This window comes from Ammospiza nelsoni, chromosome 1 (genome assembly GCF_027579445.1).
Source record: "Ammospiza nelsoni isolate bAmmNel1 chromosome 1, bAmmNel1.pri, whole genome shotgun sequence".
NCBI classification, from domain to species: domain Eukaryota; kingdom Metazoa; phylum Chordata; class Aves; order Passeriformes; family Passerellidae; genus Ammospiza; species Ammospiza nelsoni.
In genome coordinates, this window is record NC_080633.1 from 137,971,152 (window position 1) to 137,990,281 (window position 19,130).

General features: G+C 41.6%; 1 protein-coding gene across 1 annotated transcript; it reads right to left on the bottom strand.

The window, feature by feature from the left end:
* Positions 1–1,524: 1,524 nt before the first annotated feature.
* Positions 1,525–5,852, bottom strand: UTP23 (UTP23 small subunit processome component). Its single transcript, XM_059475380.1, has 3 exons — positions 5,641–5,852; positions 3,438–3,612; positions 1,525–2,544 (listed from the first exon to the last, which is right to left on the bottom strand). Exons 1-3 carry the CDS (start codon positions 5,826–5,828, stop codon positions 2,158–2,160), a joined length of 750 nt encoding a protein of 249 aa, XP_059331363.1. The 5' UTR covers positions 5,829–5,852; the 3' UTR covers positions 1,525–2,157.
* Positions 5,853–19,130: the final 13,278 nt, after the last annotated feature.

The window sequence follows — 19,130 nt, forward strand, 5'->3', positions numbered from 1 at the left end:
ACTGTTTTAAATTTCAGTTGAAGCTTTCATCTTGACTATAGCACCCTTCTGCCATGCTTCTGTCTCTCACAGTCTGTTCCAAAGATGCTTATAGTCTCGAACAGAACAGTGCAGGCACAGCCTGCTCCTAGCAGCTGTGTTGCAAGGAAGGCCTGGGCCGGGGTGCAGCAGTCCTGTGCTATGAGCACAGAGCACACACACCATGCACCTCCTGTGCTGGGCAGATTCTCAGTTCTCAAACTCTGTGACACAACTGTCTATATGATTTGAAAAGCCAACAGAAAGCGTCATAGACGATAGCTATGTGCTCCAGACATTCAAGGACCTGTGCAGACAGTGCACAAAACTACTTTGCAAATGCATGATAAACAGGCTAAGGAATTGTCTAGAACACACACCTTAAACCCATGTAGGTCAAGAAGCAGAAAGATTTCCTTTTAAGAACATCTCAGTTAAGAAGAAATGCATTGATAAAAGTTAAAAATCTGGCCACAGATGACAGGAACACTGTGAGAGCACACTGATGCCACAGCATGTGCTACGCCGCACATCTCTATTGTCATTTCAGTCACTCACTTCAGACTCTAATGCCACCAAACATTTAAGGAGGCACAGGAAGCAATAGCTATTAATGAAAATCAGGTACTTGAAACCATTTTAGAAGCTCTCTCCTTGTGTGGCTTTGGGCTGGGGTAGTTACTTTTCTTCACGGTAGCTGTGTTTTTGGATTTGTGCTTATGTGTCGAGATGTTTTGGTTATTGCTGAGCAGTGCTTACACAGGGTGAAGCCATTTTCTGCTTCTCCCCATACCAGCAAATAGGCAGGGGGCACACAAGAAGTTGGGAGGGGACACAGGCAGGGCAGATCTTTCCAACTGACCCAAGATATTCCATAGCATATGGCATCAAGCTCAGCATATAAAGCTGGGAAGGAAGGTTGGAGGACATTTGGAGTGGTGTTTGTCCTCCCATGTCACCATTACACCTGATGGAGCTCTGCTTTCCTGGGAGTGGCTGAACACCTGCCTGCCCATGGGAAGCTGTGAATGAATTCCTTTTTCTGCATTGCTTGTGTTTTGCTTTGCTTGTGTCTTGCATGCTTTTTACTTTCCTTATTGAACTGTCCTTATCTTAACCCACAAGTTCTCTCACTTCACCCTTCCGATTCTCTCCATCCCAACGCAGGGGAAGCTGAGTGCATGGCTGCATGGGGCTGAGTTACCAGCTGGGGTTAATTCTCTCCATCCCAACAACACAGGGGAAGCTGAGTGCGTGGCTGCATGGGGCTCAGTTACCAGCTGGGGTTAAACCACAACTCTCCTCCAACCCAGTTCTGATCTGTTCCTAACCTTACAGAACAGTCATCAGGGCCCGAGTCCCGTCACCCCCCTCAGCTGTTTGTATTCCAGGAGTCTTGCACAGCTCTGCTACACTGTGATGGCATTAGGCACTACTAGTGCTTTGATTCAGCAATTTTAAGTTGCATTTTTTCTATTAAAAAAAAATAATAAACTACAGGTGAAATAGGTAAGACTGGAGATGCTCTTATAATGTCAGGAATAACAACACAATTGCACACCCTCCATGATTTTCTTAATAAATAAAGATCAACATCAAGAGAAGTATTGATTCACATGGTGCTTACAGAGAAATTTAGGCTGGACAGGGCTTTTGAGAGCATGAGGTCTGTTTGCAAGAGTTAACTTTTGTATTCAAACAGAGATAAATAAGCTATTGTGTTATACTAGGTCAGTTTCATAATCTCTAACAGGCCAGCTGTAAGAACTAGTTTTATGAAGATCAGCAACCTCGATTTAGAAAGAAATCTAATATCCCACTGAAATCCATATCAAGGCCAAGAAGCATTTCTAAAGAACTTCTACATAGCATGTGAATTTTAACACAAACCATGATGCTGGAGAGAATAATGAAATATGAGGGTTCTTAAATATTTTGTCACAAACCCAATACTAAATAACAGAATAAATTATTAGGACAATAACCTGCAAATACCGAGATACAGTAATAAGCAGTACCACCTCATAAAAATAAATTTTAATATTAACAACCCAATTTCATATGAATGCATATTAATCTATCTTTTTTTTTCCAAAGTTCAAAAAATGTTCGAGTTCTATATTGTCTGCAAAGATGGGTTTATTCTCCTTCATTCTTCTGCACTGACTGCATGGCTTCTGCTTTAACTCTATTTCGTTTTCTTTTTCTTCTTTTCTTCTTTTCAGCAGAAGGCTCCTGACCCTCCTGTGTTTTCTTCTTTTTCTTCTTCAAACAGCTGAGAGGATTGGGGCCTCCTGCCCTTTTGCGTTTCCTTCTCTTTTCACCTTCTTGCTTTACTAGTCCTTCTTTTTCTTTAAGCTCCACAATACTTTGTTTTTGGTACTCTGGAACAAGCTGATTTGTCTGCAACTTTTGAACAAATGCCAAAGATTTAGGAGAAGGTTTGTCTAGCACCATAGTGTTCTGAATAATAAAGAGGAGAGGAATGCCAGGCTTCCTTTTCACTTTCTTTGATAACTCCTGGTCCTGCAAGATTAAACACTTTAGTCAATATTTTCAGATGGAATGGTATTTGCAATTCAAATGCACCTGCTTTTAATACAAAACTATGAAGATAAATTACATTATGAAAAAGATAAGAAACTTAATCTAGCAGATATACATGGCAGTGCCTTTCACAGCAACTAAATTTCATTTTCTCTCCTGATTAGCTGTACTCCTGATGCAAAATTTACCAACATTTTCCCTTTTCCTGCATGTATATGCATACATACATTTTCTGAGGAAAAAGTCCCAATTCTCTTGTATGCAGACCACCACACCACAAGAAGTAACATTTTTTTTGGTAATAAGTAATTTTTTAACTCCTGTAACCTACATAACTATAAAGAATTCTACTATAAACTCTTTTATATATATTGTATATCAATTAAACATGCAGTGCCAATAACAAACCCAAGAAAAAAAGGCTTTTTTATTTCTATAGTTATTTTTTCTTTAGTTAGTTCAAAATGTCTTAAAATTGAAGTTATATGGATGTTAACATTTAATGTCATTTTTCAGACTACTGTGCAAAGCAGTTCAGGGAAGAGGATGCACACACAAGCAATATGCAAATTAACATTCATGAGTTGTTTTTTACATGTCAATAGGTAGTCACTATGTTTTCATACTCTTTCACCTAAAGTAAGCAATATCATTACAAAGTAAAAAAAACCCAATCTAGTTGTTCAAGTAGGAGAAAAGATTCCCTGCTTTGTAATTAGGAAATACATTAAAGAGCGAGTAAGGCTTTACATGATTAATCCCCACCAACTATTTAAAAACCTCATAATCAAAGTTACTGTAGGCTTCTTTATCCTTAGCTATCAAAACATCACTTCAAAAGAAATGGAGCTACATTTCCCATGAGCTTTTACCTGTGTGGCAATAAAGAAGTGATGAGGGTTGCCATCTTCAATCATGGAAAGTAAACAGGCTGAACCACTCACAGGATTCTTATGGTGAGAACAGCTTCGAACTTGAAATCTCTGGGCAATTAATTTTGCTCCATACAGTGCTTTCCCCAGTGATTCAAGTTCTTTTATGACACATCTGAAAACCAAAAGAGACAATAATTTTTAAGCAAAAAAAACCCTCATATTTTTTACAACAGCAAAAGGCTGATGTGAGTTACTTAGGAATAAGCAATGCCCAGTTGTTCAGGTGCTGTGATTTGTAATGGCACCCAGAACTCCGAAAGCAATAGCCCATCTGAAGACATCAGCAAGGTTTCCTTGGCTGTAAACATGATTAACCAGTAATAAAATTAAGATATATTCAATGATTTAAAAATAATTCACATCAGTGACAATGCTGAGTCCTCAAATTTATACTTGAATACCACCGAGCGTATGAACCACTACCTAACAAAATTATTTTTTAAATTGAATTTATTTTAAATTAACTTATTATAAAACTTGAAAATGTAATTTATTTTTTAAAATGGAAATAAAAGATCTGGGGAACAACAGGCCAGTCAGTCTCACCTCTGTGCCTGGCAAGATTATGGAGCAGATCCTCCTGGAAAATATGTAAGACATGAGGAAAACAAGGAGTTGACTGGTGACAGCCAACATGGCTTCACTAAGGGGAAATCATGAAAAATCTGGTGGCCTTCTGTGTCAGAGTTACAGTGCTGATGGATAGAGAAGGGCAACAGATGTCACCCAACTGGACTTATGCAAAGCTTTGCACACTGTTCCACACAACATCCTTGTTTTGACACTGGAGGCATGGATTTGACAGATGTATCACTGGATGGGTATGGATTGACTGGAGGCTTGCATTGAAGAGTTGCAGTAAACAGCTCGATGTCCAAGTGGAGACTAGTTACAAGTGTTGTTCCTCAGGGGTTGGTATTGGGACATTTGGCATCTTTGTCAGTGACATGGACAGTGGGATCCAGTGCACCCTCAGCAAGTTTGCCAAAGACACAAAAATGTGTGGTGCTGTTGACACTCTGGAGGGAAGGAATGCCATCCAGAGGGGCCTGGAGAAGCTTCAGATGGAGGTAATCCTTGTGAACTTCAACAATGCCAAGTGCAAGGTCCTGTATATGGGTCAGTGCAACCCAAGCACAAATGGATTGAGATGGAAGAGAATGGACTGAGAGCAGCCCTGACAAGAGTGACCTGGGAGGTGTGCTGGTGGACAAGAAGCTCAACATGAGCTGGCAGTGTGAAAGCCAACTGAAAAGCAGTGCAGGCAGCAAGGTGAGGCAGGGGATTCTCCCCCCCTGCTCTTAGTGAGACCCCACCTGGGGTCACAGCAAGCCAGCTCATTGCCCCTGCAAGGCTCTTTTCATAACATTGAGGTGCTGTCTCAGCAGCTCAGTATTGTGACAGCAGAGAAAACATGTCCATTCACCTGGTCTCAGTGGAAGCTGTTGGTCAAATGATGAACAGATACTGCTGACAAAGAAGCAAGAAGTGATGTTTCAACATGACAGGAATAGTTTGGATCACTGCAATTCCCAAACCTTTCACAGATAAGGACATGACTCTATACTGTTTAGAAGTGCAGGCCAGTTCCATACACTGTGCAAGAAGGTTCAGTGTGTTTTTTGAGCCTAGGATACACCTCTTCCTGGTACTTTCACTACATGCCTCCACAGTGAGCAGTTGGCTATTCTGTTATTGCAGATATACAATGTAACTGCATTTTTGTATTTTAATCTATACAATATACCTAATGGAGTAATAACAAAGGCAACTTGGAGGCAACTTCAGTATGTAGTGTGCATGTTTTGCATGACCATATCTTTGTCTAACTCATCCTTGTCCTCCCTTGCGAACAGCAGCTTCGGAAACAACCCAGCACCGGCAGGCTGCAGCTCCGGCCAGGCAGGAGCTCCCTCCCGGCCCACATCTCCGCTTGCCCCTGCTGCTACCACCCCGCCAAGCAGACGCTGCGGGTGGGAAGAGACCCACCGGGCCCTCCCTCACACAGCGGGGTCAGCGCTGGCCCCGCAGTCCGTGCCGCTTGCGGGTCGGCAGCTGGGCCCGAGGATGCTCCCAGCCTCCTGCAGGTCACCCCCAGCCCCCAGCCCTCCGCCCCGGGCGCCTTCGCTCCCCGCCGTACCGCGTGGTGCAGAGCTGCGTGGCGCCGCCCAGGTACCCGGGCAGCTGCTCCCGGATCTGGATCTTGTTGCGAAGCGCGGCCTGGCAGAAGGTGCCATCCAGCAGCACCTGGAAGGGCTCGCGGAACTGGAAGTTGTGCTTGTAGAAGCCCATGATCTTCTTCGCGTGCTTTTGTCTCGTCACCCCCATGGCGCCCGCGCCGCCTCCCGGAACGGCCGCGGCTGCCCCGGAAGCTGCGCCAGGCCCGGGCGGGGCCTCCCCGGAGAGCCGGGACCGGCCGGAGCAGCGCCGGGGCAGCACCCGGGGAGCCGGGACCGGCCGGGCCGTGCCGAAAACTTCCCCCCGAGAGCCAGGACCGGCCGGGCCGTGCCGAGATCTTGCCCCGAGAGCCAGGACCGGCCTGGGCAGCTCCCCGTCCCCGGAGGGTCCCGCCTGCCCGTCCCGCCCTGCACAGGGGTAACCTCAGGGATGGTTCGCTGCCCCTTGTTTTGGGGTGCTGTGCTCGCTCCTGCCGTTTGCTGAGATAAGAAATGCCGAGTTTTCTTTTTTTTGCAGTTCACTGTACTGATAAAATTATAGTTGCTGTCGCAGAGACTGTAGTTTAATCACACCTCAGCACACAGAATCACAGAATCCATTTGGTTGGAAAAGCCCTCTGAGGTCATCGAGTCCAACTCAGGATCCAGCATCACTTTGCCAACCAGGCCACGGCACTGAGCCATGTTCAGTCTCAAGCATCTCCAGAGACAGTGATTCCACTCCTCCCTGGGCAGGCCATTCCAGTGTCTAGTCGCCCTTTGTGTTATGAAAGTTCACCTAATGGCCAATCTAAACCTCTCCTGGCACGGCTTAACACGGCTCTCATCCTGAAGGCTTAGGAATGTTACCTGGAAGGCTTAGGAATACTTAGGAAGGCTTAGTCAGTGCCCATTTATATTTGTGCCTATATTGGTTACATCAATCTTCAATGTGCACAAAACCGAAGTTGAAAAGTACATATTCTACATTTTAATTTTTTTCCAAGACAATTTAATTACACTGCAATCTGGGGACACAGCTGTCATTGAAAAAGTGCACAAACTCCTCCCTGTCCAAGACAAAACATGAACACACCAGACATCTGGCATTAAGAAACCAAACTTAATGCCCCTGTTTTAGGCAGGCAAGAGAATGTGATACCTTAACCCTATCAAAATGAAAATTGGAGACATCTGTCTTGCTATGCAGGTTCCACAGGAGACACCTTTCTGCCTGGGACAACTGTACTGCAAGCAAAACCATAGCAAGCACCTGCTAGTTTGTTGTAATCAGTCAAGCTGCTCTAAGATCATTTAAGCAAATACTCAGATGTCATATTGGCCTTTTTGCTAGCAAATAGACATGGAAAATAAGTGCTTCCAAGTAAGTTAGTGTCAAGAGAAAAATGAAAAATAAAGGATTTGATTACTATTCTAGAAATTCAAATGCTTACATGGAAAAGTATTTTAAAGCACTTAGGATGAAAAGTGCAAAGAACAGGTGATTGAGAATATTTTCCATGGATCCAATTGTGATGTTGACAGTATTTTTCTGCCATTAAATTCTTCTTTCCAGCTGTCTTCAGGGGACAGTTGTGCATGCTCCTGAGTATCATGGACATACATGGATATATGCCTTATAATCAGCTAAGTGACACACTGAATTCATTATTAGACATAGTCCTATATATAAAAGTCTTCATCAAACTTCAGTCCTGTAGCTGATGTGTTTCCATAATGCCATGATGATTCAGTTCTCCTATCTAACTGCACAGTTTAATTATTTAAGATGTTAGACAAAAACACTCAGCAAGACTCCGAAGTAAAACCTTACTGGAGAAATTATTTTTTCTTCAAGTAGATTTTTGCTTGTTTGTTTTTGTGTTCTCTGTGTGTGTGATGACAACTAAGTAACTGCCCAAAGACAGGCACTTATTCCATGATAAGAACGCTTTCCACACCTTACCTTAGAATGAAGAAACTCCAGTGATAACAGCTGCTATTACAGCTATTACAGAATGGAGATAAAAATTAAAAAAAAAAAAGGAAATAAGAGCTTGAACTAGTTTTTGAATGAAGTGCAAATTAAGATATAATCCAGAGTAGGGCGTTAAATACCATTGTGATGAGATACTGTTCTCCTGGTAAATAGTATCACAGACAAGTTGTAATGTAGCTGGTATATGTGGAATATGTTCAGAAGGCTGGCTAGCAGGCAAAACACAGCACAGATTTCTCCTTCTTATTCCTCAGAAGATGGCATTAATTGGATGGTAAACTACTTTCAGTACAATTGTTTCATATGTATGCAATTTTCTTAAAAATTATTTTTAATAAATTTAAAATATTAAAAATAAGGTCTCTAAGACTACTATAGCAGAGAAGTACAGTTCTTTCAGCATTTTCTTTCATATTTTGACAGTATTTTTCATAAACTAAAATTTGCCATATTCCTTTCAAGTTCAAATCTTGTACTATTCCCATGAGCCATCTGTAAAGTGGATTTAAAAAAAAAAAAAAAAAGTAAGTCTAGGGATTTTATGAGAGGTGTTGAATCCAGACTTCTCTGGTTCCTGGGGTTTGTTGCTTCTGGCAGCTGAAATCCATCCATGTACAATCTCTGGACCCAGGAGGATCCTTATGCTCCCAAGTGTCCTGGACAAGCGTGGCACACACCGAGGGCACTAACAGCCAGCACACAGAACTCTGCCAGAAATGACACATGATGCACATTCAGGGAGTGAAGTGCTGCTCCCCCTGTCCAGCTGAGCAGGACTGAAATGCCCAGGAGATCCTCACGCACCCTCACTCCCTGTACTCACCAGAACCCCCTCAGTCACAAATCCCCATGGCCCCTCGGTCCATCCAGTGCCCGTGCCTGGACCCTGGCCCTCCCACACATGTGTGTGTGTCTCCTGCTCACTGCCTAGTCCAGTTCAAATCTGATAGCAGATTACACATCCACGGGATTAAATTCACTGGGGCAGGCTATTTAGGTGCAAAAGAAAAGTTAGAAACCATCTTCATAAAAAGATAGGACTAGTTGCTGTGATCAGGCAGAGAGCTCAGTAAGACAAATGTACTGAATGCTGCCAGCTCACATTTTACTCCCCTTACATCTCATTTTCCCATGAGTCTTCCTAGATCCTCCCTTTCCCTGTCTTTGGCCTGTTTCGTGAACATCCCATGGAAAATTTTGCAGACTCCTGCTGATGCACCATAAGAAATTTTGCACAAATATCTTGTGGTACTCATGGATAATCAGGTTTTCCTGTTCTCACCAGAAACAAAGCTCAGACAAACCCTATTCAAGGTGTCTTCCTGGGCAGCTCCTTTAATGGCCTCCAAGCTTCTGCTCCCCACTCTTGTCTTTGTTACCACCTACTTACTCAGCAAATTTTGTGCACCTGTGTGTGTTTCTTAGCTCACTTGCCCTCTTGTCTTTTATACTGAACAAATGCAATGAACCAGGTGCTTCTGCATTCCACATACCCTTCAAAGACTGTCAGTAGCACAGCAAAGCTTGTCATAAAGCTTGGGGGAAAGTTATAGCCCTTGTATTTCGTTAAGAAGTTTCATCAATTATCTGGCTGCACCACCAAAAGACTCTGAGTTTGGGGTTTTGCGTGTTTTAGTGCTTTGGGGGATTTGGTTTTTGTTTTTGTCTTTTTTTTTTAAGTGAGCATTTTATTGAAGCACTAACAAACCACTTATATCTTCAGTAGGCTGCCCAACAGCAGTTCCATTGTGCAAGTGAGCCTGAGAAGGAAGATGGAGGTTGTTTTAACATTACCTTTATTAATGTGACTTGCTTTTTCCAAAGACAGGAAACAGAATTAGAAATGGGGAACTTATTTTTCTGAAATACAAGTCCTTGTTTGCTGCCAGACACAGTACAGATTTCTGGGTACAGGTCTGATCTGACACAATAGTTCCTGTGTCTTTATCAATAATATTATTACTGTGAAGGTAAATAGACATTTTTTATGAAAAAAGGTGTCACTGAAGAAGGAGCCCTTTCTCTGTGTCCAAAGCGGGAGGAGATGTTCATGCTGAACTTCCCAAGCCTTTGCAGAGGTGAAAACCAGGCATCACAGGAAGCTGGGCTTCACCAGACACACTGCACACAAAATCTGCTCCAGCAGAAAATTAGCCCTCTGCAGAGCAGACTATCTCTTGGCATAAATGAGTTCAGCTCTGGTTTTGAGTGCTAGGTAATGCAGTAGTAGAATTAAATAACAAAATTGCTGTGACATGGATTACTTAAAGTGAAAGCTGTTCTTTATCAAAGAAGCTTTGATGTAGGCCTAGTAACAGGGATTTCCCCTAATAGCTGGCACTTGTTAAATGCTTGTAGCTTGTTGAGAAAATAGCTTCTGATTCTCCCAAAGTTGTCCTGTGTCAGACCCTTTTAATCTGAATGTGTTGCTTTGGGCAAGTCTGCTGAGTGGTTGTCTGCAGTAAGTCTTAGCACCATGCTTAAATATGAGAAATGAACTGATTTACAAAAAAAAGAAAATGATAAGGTTTTCAATTTCAACATTTAAAAATAAACAAAACTGTAATAAACACAGCCCATAAATCATTGTTTGAGGGTATCTGAAAATACTTTCCTAGGTGTATTTTTTATTAATTTTTCTGAGATATGTATAGGCCATAGAAGAAGATTCAGGTGCATTTACTGCTAAATTGTAGCTGTCAGAATGTGTATTATTCATTGATGGCCACACCTTTCATTACCTTGAGGCTGGTATTGAGATTTTGAATTGTAGTCTTTATCATGTGCATTCTTCTTTTTCAGTGCCTATTTTTCTGATATTTCATGGGAATGCAGTATATGACTTTATAATAACCATGGCTGTGATAAATTCTGTTTTTCCTGCATGGGTTAGTATGATTTCAGCAGATGAGAATTTTGTGTATGACAAAGCTTTCTGCTTTTCTGGCTCTACCATTACCATAGCTAGAAAATTATTTCTGGCTTAAATACCATAACAGCCCGTCACAGTATGTCCCACATAACTATCTTTTAAATTGTGTATCATAGGAAGAACACATTTAATGTAGAGATCAGCATATTTAGTTTCACAAGGGTAAGAAATAAAATACAGAGAGTATCAGTGCAGGTTTTTAGTGACTGCTTATAGTAGCATGTATTTTGAGAATGCTCTGGAGACCAAAGATTTTGCAGGCAACTTTACCTTTCTTATTAGAGCTGAAAGAAATTACAGAAATGAAAATAACCAGTGGGATTCTTGACAGTTTCTCAAATGTTAAACCAGCTTTGCTGTGTTTTTTGACCTTGAGCTAAATTCACATGAAAGATCAGAACAGAATCAGATCTTATCCAATATAACTAAACTTTCTGAATAGATACACATCTCTGATGCACATCATTTAGTTTATGCAGCATTTTTGGTTGATGCAGCTCTTTATGATGTACATGTTAAACAACTGGTTTCATACTCCTGTAAGGACACACAAGGACATTGTTTTGGAGCAGCCTTCCCTCCCTGCACTGTTCCTCAAGATCTGCACCAGTTAGCTGCCATTCTGCACCACGTGTGACATTCTGCAGTGCTGCTCCCTCTGTACTCACTGGTAGAAGCCCTTGCAGGATGTAAAAGTGCCATAATGTAGGAAAATAGAAGTCTTAATGGAGTATCCAGGACTGGAATTGTAACTTCAGTTTGTGAATTGTGAAGAGCACAGGAGACAGGAAGATACCTTGCCAAACCCTGACTATCCTACACCTGATATGAAAGGTAGGTAGAGGGGAATAACAGAGTGATGCTTTACACATCATCTCCTATTGTGCCTTCATTTTGAGCAGAACATCCCTCTCCCCCTTTTAATATTTCTGATACAAAGTAAATATAAGTCCATTTTAGATCTCTTAAACACCTACATGGTCTTAGCTTGGAGATGACAGGAAGCTCAGAAGACATAAAACATTTTTGATTTTTGGTATGCTCACCTCCATTTCCTCAGTTCTTGTTCTCCTTAGAGAAGGTTGTTATATTCATCATGGTAGGGCTTGTGTGTCATCAAGAATTAGAAGGGTCAATTACTTGATTGATTAATTAACTGATTATGAAGAGAAGGTTGAACAAATTGACATCAAAAGAGAAATTATGTGAGAAGAATTCTCCAACAAGAAATTAACTTATGGCCAAAATTCTGATTTATGCCAGAGAACTCACTTCAGTTGCCTGAGATACCGTATGTATCTTTTCACCTTTTCATTGATTTCAGGGAGAAATCAGTTTACTGGGAACAGAGAAGTAGAATTTTTACAGTGTGGTAATAAATCATACATGCTCCCTACACTTACATAATTTTCTAACTTGATACTCTAGAAAAGAGTTTAGCTCTGCTTAGAAACATACGGTAACTCTGTGAAATACCTTGTCTTTGTTTTACAGGCTAAAATTAGCACTTAAAATGTCTGAGTTTGTTTTATCAAATGCATTTTTTTCAATTAGGCATTTTTTTCATTAGTTCCTTCGTCTTTTTTTTGTTCCTATTAGCTGTATGCTAATGGGTTTGAGATGCAGTAATAAATCACAGAATCACAGAATTTTCAAGACTGGAAGAGACCTATAAGATCAAAATGATCCATTAATAGTAAAAAATAGCTATAAACACTTGAAACATAAAAGTTAATAAGAATAGAAGGTAACTAAAAACACTTATGGGAAAGCATCTATTGAAAAAAGCAGAGAAAAAACGTTGAGTGGTGGAAAACCCCCAGACTTTCCCAAGGAAAGAGCTTATATTTTTTAATATTTCCTTCACATGCAAAAATACCTTATTATGCTACTGCCCATTTTTTAAAATATAATGCTTATACTTCTAATCCAGTAAATGCTAAAAGGTTGCCTGTGTAACAGCATGGCTGAAACCTTCCATGGCCTCTGAAACCTCCATTCTTACAGAAAAGAAATTGAATTTTCCAAGTTTATATTCTAGTCCCATAGTTCCTTATTGCATTTGATGTTTGTCCCTGGGGGTTTCTATGCTCTTGCAGCTTCCACTTTTACAATTTTTCTCTCTCTCCTACACCTTATTACTTTCCATTTCCTACTTCAAATTAAAAAAAAACCCAAACAGCAACAATAAAACCAATTCCTTCACTTTGATTGTCTTGAAGAAAATTAGAAAAAAAATGTGGAATGGATCTGAGCATTGGTATCATTAACTTCTAAAATCTCAACTAGCCTCTTGAGAAATAATAGTAATTAAAAATCCATCAGTACAAAATGCCCATGCATTTATGTAGCCTGATCTTAAATTTTCCTCTGTGGAAAGTAGTAAACATTAGATGAATACGTGACATTTCAGAGGGTGATTATTTATCAGTGAAACAGAATGCTGTAGATGCTGTTGAAATAAGTATGCAAAGGTCCTGACTTCAGTAAGTTGCAGCTGGTGATCAGTGATATCTGAACAAACTGGGAATGGAGTGCTGCCTCATTTATCAGGGAGAACCTACCTTAACATGGGTTGGTATGCCTGGGGATATTTTATTTCTTTGAGTCTTAAATTGCTGTGGTCAGCAGGACACAAATAGCTGAAACTCCTGAATTTCACAAGGCTTATACACAAAGCTGCTTCCTGAGGCTGGGGCTGGCATTTGGAATTGCCCTGCACGTGGCAGACAGTGCTGCTGAACATAACTGCAGTTATGGGTTCTGTACTGTTACAGAGGCATGCACCTGGCTAAACTTCATCTGCTGGTGAGACATGACGGTCCCTGAGGCTTCCCTCTTTTTTGCAGGGAAACAAAAGTAAGAAAAGAATGAGCATTTAAGAGATCTTGTCTGTTCCATGGCTTTGGAAATGTTACTCACAGGTCTTCTTGCCATCTTTCTGTTCTCCCCCGATGCTGGGGGATGAGAGCTGAGTAGGTGTTTGGCTGCTGGCCAGGGTTAACCCACCACAGATACCTTCAGATACACAGAGGGACCTCTTGTCATTAGGGTTTTCACTCTCCCAAAGGGATGTGGCAGTGGCATGTAAAGGAGAGGCTCCTATGAAAAGGTAAACAAGAAAGGGATTTCAAAAGGAGCAGAGGTCATGCCAAGCATAGAATTATTGTAGAATAGCTTTATACTTGAACATGAGGATTAAGTACAGCCTTAAAATCACTACACTCCTCCCAAATACAAGCCTTGCTTTACATGGGAAAGGTGTTTGATTCTTTCTTCATTTGTGAGCAGTGCACTGGCCTGCTGAGGCAGTGTAAGAGCTCATTCCCTTTGTGGCACACTGAAAAAGGTCACCAGTGTAGTCATACAGAGATGGGCCACAAGCCTTTCATGCCTCTCACATGTGTTTCCCCATGTTTGAAAGCTTGAGCCTGAATATATCACCTCTCTCAGAATACTGAGATTTTCTGAACTTGAAACTTCTGCAAACTGCAAGACATTACAAGGTGATTTTAAGTTTGTGTTAGTTTTGCCACCTAGTTTTAGAGATTATTTTACTGGAAGCAATTATTTATTTTTTTTAACATAATTAATGTTGTTTTAGGCAACTCTAGTTATTTGTACAAGTTTGTATTTGGGTGTTGTTATGTCTCAGTGCAAGTACAGACTGCTGTGTGAATCCTAAGTGATTCTTCCCTATTCCTCTACACTTTGTGATAATGAAATTAAAGTATTCATTATGCCTAGAAATATTTGGAATTGCTGAGAGGGCAGGGAAGAAAAACACAGAATTCAGACGACCTATTTCCCAAGTGGTAACAAGTCATTGCAGGCTAGCCCATCTCAGGTGCATGGTCTTAGCCTGCAGCATACACAAATGAAACTCAAGTTGGTTTAGCCCTTGAGGTAAAGTCAGTCTGACGATTTGGAAGGGATTATATCTTTGAACCCTAATCAGATAATTTCTGTTTAGCAACTCTAGTTCTGCTCATAGCCCTGATATAGTGCAGAGGTGCTTTGGGGGATATGACACATCCTCAGTTTCACCAAGGTTTTAACTTAAACAGGACTGGGGAATTAAAGGGTTTTTGGTTGGTTCCAGCTGTCTTTTGATTTAAGAGAACAATTTAAAAATGATTAATGGAGACTGTGCACTACTTGAATTTTCTAAAGTATTTTGTGATGAAAGTCTTCTGTTTTGTGGTTTTCCTGAGTAGCTTGGGCAACGTTTCTAAATTCTTCACACTGACATCCTTTTTGTGGCCTCCTTTTCAAGAATTCATAATTTTCAACGGTGAAATTTTTTATGGCCTCTTGCCCCCAGTGATTTGGTGAGTTTTGTAAGGTAGAAAGTTGATATTTGCTTTTCATTTTTCATGTTAATCATAATTAACAAAATTGACTCAATTATTCTGGCAGTGCATTAAGTAGTAAGCCCTATGCCAGTCCCTTGAATAGGGATATTTTGGGTGCCCACAGCAATATCTCTGAACATGGTAATGTTTTGTGCTGTAGTTACTTGTTGGGGTTTTTTGGTGGTTTTTTTTGGGTTTATAGTTTTTTGGGGTTTTGTTGTTGGTTGGTTGGTTTTTTTGTCTTGCTTTGTTTGATTTTGTTTGTTTTTTGTTTTTGGTTTTTTTTAATTAGATTGATTTTCTGTTCAGAAATTTCATAGGCCAGGATAATACATCACATTTGTATTATCCCAGGAGTTTTCATTCTTTTTCAGATCCCTAAGAATTTGCCAGTGTTAAAGCACTGTGCATTTCAGAAGGTATGTTTTCCTATTTCAGTACCCTTCAACAACATCTTTGAAGTATTCCACACATCTCCAGCAGTCCATGGATGGGAGTTGAAAATCACTGTATTACCACAGTACTGCTTCCTACTCTTTGTTTTCTTTAATTGAAATTATTTGACCAGATTTAGTTTAACAAGGGCAAGTGCTGGATTCTGCACCCATGACAGGGCAGCCCTGGCTGTGCATAGACTGGGGAATGAGAGGCTGGAGAGCAGAGCCATGGAAGGGGCCCTGGGGGGTGATGTCAAGCTGAACATGAGCCAGCAGTGCCCTGGCAGCCAGGAGGGCCAACCCTGTCCTGAGGGCATCAGGGACAGCATCACCAGCTGGGCAAGGCAGGGGATTGCCCTGCTCTGGTCTGAGCTGGGGCAGCCTCACCTCAGTGAGTGCTGGGGGCTGTTTCAGTCACCACAGTATAAAAAAGATATTAAACCATTAAAGAGCATCCAAAGGAGGACAACCAAGGTGATGCAGGGCCTTCAGGAGATGCTGTATGAGGAGCAGCTGAGGTCACTTGGTCTGCTCAGCCTGGAGAACACTGAGGAGAGACCTCACACAGTTTACAGCTTCCTCAGTGGGGGAAGTGGAGGGGCAGGTACTGATCTCTTCACCCTCATGACCAGTGACAGCACATGAGGAAACAGCATGAAGCTGAGTAAGGGGAGGCTTAGGTTGGATATCAGAAAAGATTCTTCACTCAGAGGGTGGTTAGGCACTGGAACAGCCCCCCAGGGAAGTGGTCATGGCATGAATCCTGACAAAGCTCAAGAGGCATTGGGACAACACTCTCAGGCACATGGTGTGAGTCTTGGGGATGTCCTGTGCAGTCAGAGCTGCACTTGATGATCCTGAGGGGTCCCTTCCAACTCAGCATATTCAATGATTCTATGACTCTATTATATTATGAGTTAAAACTGGATATTCATGTTAATATAACAGCTAAGTGAAATAATAACATTGAATTAAACAACTTCATTCTCTAGAAAAACATCAAAAGGCAGTGCCAGTGGGAGTGCAGCCTTCAGTCATGGAAATCTAAGGGCAGGACTCAAATGTTCAACACCTACATGATGGCTGAGCTTGCTGGCCACAGCACACTGCCCTGAAGCTCAGGGTTGTTATTGCATCAGCCTCTCTACAAACTGCTTGTAGAAAAACCCCCTAATCCCACTGCACGTGCACTTCAGTCTCTTTGGGGCACAGGCCCTATTTACCTCAGTGATGCTGCCATTGTGAACTTCCCCTTCAATCTCCATTTAAGAATTATTTTCCCAATGGAAAATGTGAAGTGAGATTCATCATACCTTCCTTTAGACATCTATCACAAGGTGTCCTTAGCAGAGCTGGGTGTCCAGATTTCTTGCTAGGGTCAATGCAGTTCTAGTCAGTGATATCAGTGGCATTTAGGATACATTTTACCTTCCTGGGATGATTATTATACTGGATACTTTGCTTGAATTTGTTCCAGCAGCAATGCAAGGAACTGATAGGGACTATTCTAAGTGATGTTAGAATTGTTTTATAGGAATAAGCAAATGTTGGGTCTGTGGCTGCAGGCAAATACACATACATTTTAATATTGGTGTTGATAAATATGTTCCTCACCCTTAAGTAGAAATGACTGTTAACTGCATTGTTGAAAAGATAAATTTTTATGAAGTCACATATTTGGCAAAGTGTCTGAACAGATTTGGGGGGTTTGGTAGGGCTGCCTTTCACAGCATGTTGCATTTTTCAGAAAGAATTTGAAGAGTAGAGTTTGAAATTAAATTAGAAAAAAGCACACAAAAAAAACCCAACCTCAAACAAAATAAAGCAGCAAAAGCAACTGTTTTAATGCAACACAAACAATTCCTGAGAATTGCATGTGAAGTTGATAGTTCAGGGATTAGTGTAATGTTAAGAGTTTGCACTGATGCCTCGTTATTCATGCTCAGGACAGAGATTCACGTCACTCCACAGCAGTTTGGTTTTTGTAAAGGTAATACACAAAGCCTTCAAATCTCTTAGAAGTACATCTCCCTCAACGCTTGCAGGTTTATTAGGTGAAAATCCAAGACTAGAGTCTCCTCAGCCATGCTGGGAGCCCTCACTGCAGCCCAAGGCTGGGAATTCAGGTCCCTGTGGCATCAGAGCTGCCCGAGGTGGCCTTGGAAATGCACAGATGGAGCTTCCTGGGCTGCCAGAGATGGTTTGCCAGGGGCCAGCTGGCAGCTGGACCAGGGCAGTGACCCTTCCCCTCCCCTCAGCACTGGTGAGGCCACACCTCAAAGCCTGTGCTCAGTTCTGGGCCCATCACTACAAGAAGGACATTGAGGGGCTGGAGTGTGTCCAGAGATGGGCAATGAGCTGGGGAAGGGTCTGGAGCACAGGGCTGATGAGGAGCAGCTGAGAGAGCTGGGGGTGTTTGGCCTGGGGAAAAGGAGGCTCAAGGGAGACCTTATTGCTCTCTACATCTCCCTGAAAGTGTTGCTCAAACAGGTTCTTTCAGCCAGTGTGCAAGAGGCCAATCCACACAGAGTTCAGGTATTTGATTTACTTACAGTTCTATGCAGAAAGGGGTGCTGGGTGGCAAATCTACAAAGCCAGCACAATGACTACCAAAACTTTTCACTATTTATACATTTTAGCAAAGGCACTAATGTTCATTTGTTAGAAGTTACTTAGTTCTCTTATTAATTAGCGTTCTATCTTCTATTGGTTAATGATTCTCTTGCTTCCCACGTTAATTAGTCGGCATGCTAAGTCCTTATCTTCCTTTGAGTTGGTGGCTTTCTTGAGTCAGGATTTTCCACTGCTGAATTACTTTTTACCCCATGGGAGCTGATGCAGCACAGTTGCTCAGTTGTCCTTATTAGTTTCTTCCTTATCTTGGGGGTTCTGCCAAATATCCTTGTGGCCCATAAATTCCGCATTCTTTGTGTCCACTGCCAGTGGCACATCCTTCTTCCCAAGCTCTTTGTTAACTTTCCCCTAGGTCTGTGGCATCTTTCCCCTAGTTCTGAGATCACTGAAGAATATCCAGCGATAAACCTTAACAAGGCAACAAGTATTTTTTCTTTCTAATGCCTGGACATTGCTTAGACCTTGTTAGCTGCTATCTAATTCACAGAATAAATCTCCTTTTTTGTTGATTAGGCTTGAAGGCATACAAAGAACAAATATCAAAGAACAAATTTTCTTTCTTTCTTTTTTTTTTTTTTTTTACATATTCCACATTTTGAAACCAAAGAAGGTTGTAGCCAGATGGAGGTCCATTGAAACAGGTCGACCCCCATGGCAGGGAGAAATGATGAAGAGGACTCCATCTTATCAGAAGGCTAATTAATTACTTTATTATACTATATTATTCTATATTATATTACACTATATTGCCTTACATCTAAACTGAATCTGCCAAGCACTCCACTCTGCACCCCAGCTGCACAGAATCTTCTGGCTAAACAATCTCCATAGTGCATTCTACTTTGGCACAACACAGGCACAGCAAATGAGATAAGAATTGTTATGATCATTCTCTGAGGTTCAGAGAATGTGAATCTCAGAAATATTCTTGGGAAGATTGCCTTGCTTTTCTCTGTGAGGAGAAATGTGGCTACAGAGGTTGGCCTCATCTCCCAGGTAAATAGTGACAGGATGGGTGACAGAAACAGAGGACATGGCCTCAACCGGTACCAGGGGAGGTTTAGGTTGGACATCAGGGAGAATTTCTTCCCAGAAAGGGCGATTAACCACTGGAATG